The 4,258-nt window shown below is 31.6% G+C and overlaps 1 protein-coding gene across 1 annotated transcript; it reads left to right on the forward strand.

Moving 5' to 3' along the window:
* The first annotated feature begins 1,063 nt into the window (after positions 1-1,063).
* LOC119632734 (glycine and tyrosine-rich protein) lies at positions 1,064-2,622 on the forward strand. The gene is made up of 2 exons (XM_038025823.1): positions 1,064-1,424; positions 2,499-2,622. Exons 1-2 carry the CDS (start codon positions 1,154-1,156, stop codon positions 2,564-2,566), a joined length of 339 nt encoding a protein of 112 aa, XP_037881751.1. The 5' UTR covers positions 1,064-1,153; the 3' UTR covers positions 2,567-2,622.
* The last annotated feature ends 1,636 nt before the right edge of the window (positions 2,623-4,258 follow it).

The following is a 4,258-nucleotide window of genomic DNA, read 5'->3' on the forward strand; positions in this document are numbered from 1 at the left end:
GTCCACAAGAAAATCGTTTTTGGATTGCCTTCTAACCGCAGGTGAAAGATGAATTTATTTTTATAATTTAACGCGTAAAAAGCAGCTTTATCCGCTAAAATCACAGATAGCTTCTTTTTTTTTTTTTTTAAATGAATTTAACTAATTCTGAATTAAGGATAATCGAAATGATGTTAGTGACTCTTCCTTGGATATTCCATGTCCATGCTTGTTTATAAATAGCATTTAAATGTAATTATTTTTATTGTTCTCTTAACTAACTAATATGAACTTGACCTCCACTTGCGAAGAGTGTCTGGTTTTCCAAAAGGTAAAAAAAAAAGAATATAATAGTTTTCGCCATTGAACAATTTAATAAATATTTATGTATGAAAGTTATTCACGTTTGTTTACAGTATATTGTAATAATTATTAAATAATAATTAGGTAATAATTTAAATTATAGCTTTATTAGCGGATAGTTATTATTATTTGAGATAAAATGTAAATAACAATAATGGAAAAAAGACAAGAAAAGTACAGTAGAGCCTGATTTTTATAAAATTTATTTTTTTTCTCTTTTAAATTTTGAATGCGTGCTTCTGCATAAAATATGTATTATAATATAATATTTCGAAAATCTCATGCGAAACATTAGCTATTATGTTGGCAATTATTCAGCGTTAACTTCAACACAACAAATAAGCTTCAAGTTTAATGATCTTAACGTTTTTTCTATTTGCTTACCTGTAACATTGTAGCATAACTCTCCTGACTATGACTATTTGAAATCAATCAAGCATTCTTCACGCAATCATATAAACAATAGTCTAAAAATGTAATGCCACGCCTTGCTAGAAAAGGTAGGCCATTATCAGTCTTACCTTGAATGAAACGCACTTAAGAACTTTTTCTATGTATTGTTCGCAAATTAATTTTGCATTTGAGAAAATTGACAACAATTTTGGTATTGTTTTATAAAGTTTTAAAAAATTTTGTATAAAAACTGACTGCATTGTTCGTTACAGTGTCAGTTGTATTTGTCCAGTAGCAGAATTTTAACATTATTGCAAAACATTGAATAACAATTGAAAGTTTGCTTGAATTTTCTTTTCTCGGCTTTTTATTTTGCCTCAGAATTTTTTTTTTAAAACTGTTACAAAAGCTAAACGAAATGTCAAAGTTTTTCCATTCGCTTGGTTTAAATATTATTTATCTTGTGCTGTTAATATGCGGCTTGCGTTCAGTAACAGCAGTCCCTGCAGGACAAAGTGCTTTAACAGCTGAAGCCGAAGATCTCGAAACGGGAGCTACTGCGGAATTGGAAAAGGACGAAGATTTGGAAAGCTCCTCTTCATTCGGCTACGGTTACTACTCCTATCCTTATTATAGATCTTATGGTTATCCTTACTCTCCTTCCTATTATGGTGGCTACTACGGTTTAGGTAAGTAATAGTCCATTAATTGTGTTTATTGCTTCTTTCTTTAATCAATGCCACCTGCATTACCGGATAGCAACGGATTGCGATAGATATATAGTAAGACAGTAAGATTCGTTTAATGCGCATTTCTGATTTATTGGTCATTACAGTCCATTATCTAGTAAGATGTGCTTGGGATGATCACTATGGCATAATCTATTATCGTTATTGAGTTAATTCTTATTATCTGACTGAGGTTGTATTTTTGAAAGTGAAAAATCTTTATTGAACAAATCCGAAAGGTGGATTGGTTCGGAATAAATTCTGGGGGGATACTTATCATTTTACATGAATGATCTAAGCTTTTAAGTGTTTCCAACAAGTAGTTATGTGAAAGTTTAAATCGATATCCGCTCTACTCACCTGATTACAGATTTAGGGCTTTTGCATGAATATTTTTGGGCATTCCAAGGCATTTTTTATTGGATGAAAATATTATCTTGGCTAATTAGCCTAGCAATGAATGACGATAGTAGATACGAGGATTTACGTATCATTTATAAAGCCTTGCAGAAATGATTTTGAACACCATGGTTCCAGCTTCGTTTTGGAATATTCGTTGAGGACTCGTCCCCTTCATAAAGCTGCTTATTTGCAAGATGATCTTTTGCTTGATTGGATATTGTGTTGCACATTGTCAAAATTTTAATTTGAAGACATTCAATTCTTTGGATATCATCTAAAAATGCCAAATTACCAAAGAGGCTGCAGACGCATCAATATTTCGTTTGCTTTTATTGTGTGCGCATGCGCTGCGTCTCGTTCACATCAATGTTATTAAAATTTTCACTTTTCGCAACTTAGCGCAAAGTTGGTTCCGCCATAAGTAGACTTTCCATAAGCCATGTGTGTGTGTGTGTGTGTGTGTGCGCAACATTAAATGAGAGATTGAGAACGTGGCGTGAATGTGGCGACATAACCCCCAATAGTCGTGCGCGCGATAAGATAATCTTATCATAAACATGTCAAACACAGCTTTATTAATCACACATATATCTATATATATTTTCTATTTTATTAATGTAAAGTTTTTCACAGGTTATCCCTACTATGGCGGTGGCTATTATCCGGGTCATTATCATGGCCTCTACGGGCATTACTTTTAATTACTTTTAATTTGAATTTAAACGCATGCTTATGTAAGCACAATAATCATGTAAGATTTTCTATTCTTTATAAATATTTCATTAAAAACATTTATTTATACATATAAAATACATTCTACATATTATGCTTACCAGGCACGAATAAAATACTATTTTTAATTATTATTTTAAAAATTTTTTTTTTTTTTTTTTTTGACTTTTATATTATTTATTGATTAAATAAACAAATAATTATTTATGTAACAAAAAGAAAGTGAATACTGTGTCATTGTGTTGTTGTAATAAACTGAAATTGAAATCAAAAAATAATTAAGATTATCTTGTGGCGCGAATTTTTTTTTAAATTTATAAAAAAATTTTTGCTCATATACTTTATAGATCACAGATTTAGATATAAGATCAGTATTTGCCAAAACATTGGTAGACTATCGAGCGAAAAATTTTGAAAATTAATTTTTTTATTTTTTTTGTTTTTAATTAACTATGTTTTCTTTAAAATTGGATTAGAGGTATTTTTAAGCATTAGCTCTTGATGGTAATTGGGTGCGCGCTTGCAGAAAACGTTCAATGAAATTGCATTTTGAAATAGTTCGGTAATAAACGGCTTAGGTTTCGGTTTAAGTTTCGATCAGCATTTGCTCGCGTTACAAATGGAATAACAGAATTAGTACATCTGACCGGCACTGCACCCATTAGCATAAAGATTATGCAAATACCCAATGATTACAAAAAAAAAAAAAAAAGAAAGAAATGCAAATTATTAAAATTACGTCATTATAAAAAGCAGTGAAATTGCATCAGCATAAAAAATGGTTTGTTGAGGAACATACATACACCCAGAAACTATGATAAAATTGAGAACAAAGTTAACTTAATATCAGTTTACGAATTCATATGAATTCTTTGTATTCATTCGTCCTTAGCCTCGATCTCGCAGTCTCGTACCTATTTTAAAAGTATCTGAAGACAACTATCTGACAAAAGCGGAAGATAGATTCGTGGATTAATTCTTTCCATCCTTCGTATACATATTTGTATTTTGCTTTTTCGTCAGCTCTCAAATACGTAAATAGTTGCTATAATGTAGCATAACCAAGCCATAAGCTACATAAGCGCACTTATATACCTTGAAAGCGCATTTATATGTTCCGAGTCAAATTTAGTGCAACGCCATGAAATTGTAGTTAGACTCATCAACGAATCTAACCGCAAAATGCAAAGCGAGAGAGAGAGAGAAACAGAGAGAGAGGAAGAGAGAAAAAGAGAGAGAGAAAGAGAGAAAGAGAGAGAGAAAGGGTTAGAAAGAGAAAGAGAGCGGGTAAGTTTCAGGCAATCTAATCCATAGCAGCAGTAAAGTGCAGGCAAGGCACTAATCGAATAATTCACTGATCGGTAAAGTAAAGCGACAATGAAATGCATTGGTTTTTATATGTGAAAATATGTAAAAAGTAGTTCTCAAAATTCCAAATTTTCTTTTTTAAAGTTTTTTAATTAGACTAGCCCGCTCTCTTTCTAAAAAACTTTAACACTCATATTCAGTTCGTACAAAGTTTTTTTTCTCATGTTATTACAATGTATGAGTAGTTGACAAGGTAAGAATCGTGACTACCGGTGTTCGCGGATTCGCGGATTGAAATCCTAGATGTGGTAGAGGTTAATTTGGTTGCAGCTGTACTGAGTGCTAAGCCGGTA

The sequence above is a fragment of the Glossina fuscipes genome, unplaced genomic scaffold (genome assembly GCF_014805625.2).
Source record: "Glossina fuscipes isolate IAEA_lab_2018 unplaced genomic scaffold, Yale_Gfus_2 1, whole genome shotgun sequence".
NCBI lineage: Eukaryota > Metazoa > Arthropoda > Insecta > Diptera > Glossinidae > Glossina > Glossina fuscipes.

What these genes read in the sequence shown, in the direction of transcription:
- LOC119632734 (XM_038025823.1), top strand. Translation starts at nt 1,154, where the DNA reads ATGTCAAAGTTTTTCCATTCGCTTGGTTTAAATATTATTTATCTTGTG. An exon ending in TGGTGGCTACTACGGTTTAG is followed by an intron (nt 1,425 to 2,498) that starts GTAAGTAATAGT and finishes AGTTTTTCACAG; the next exon opens with GTTATCCCTACTATGGCGGT.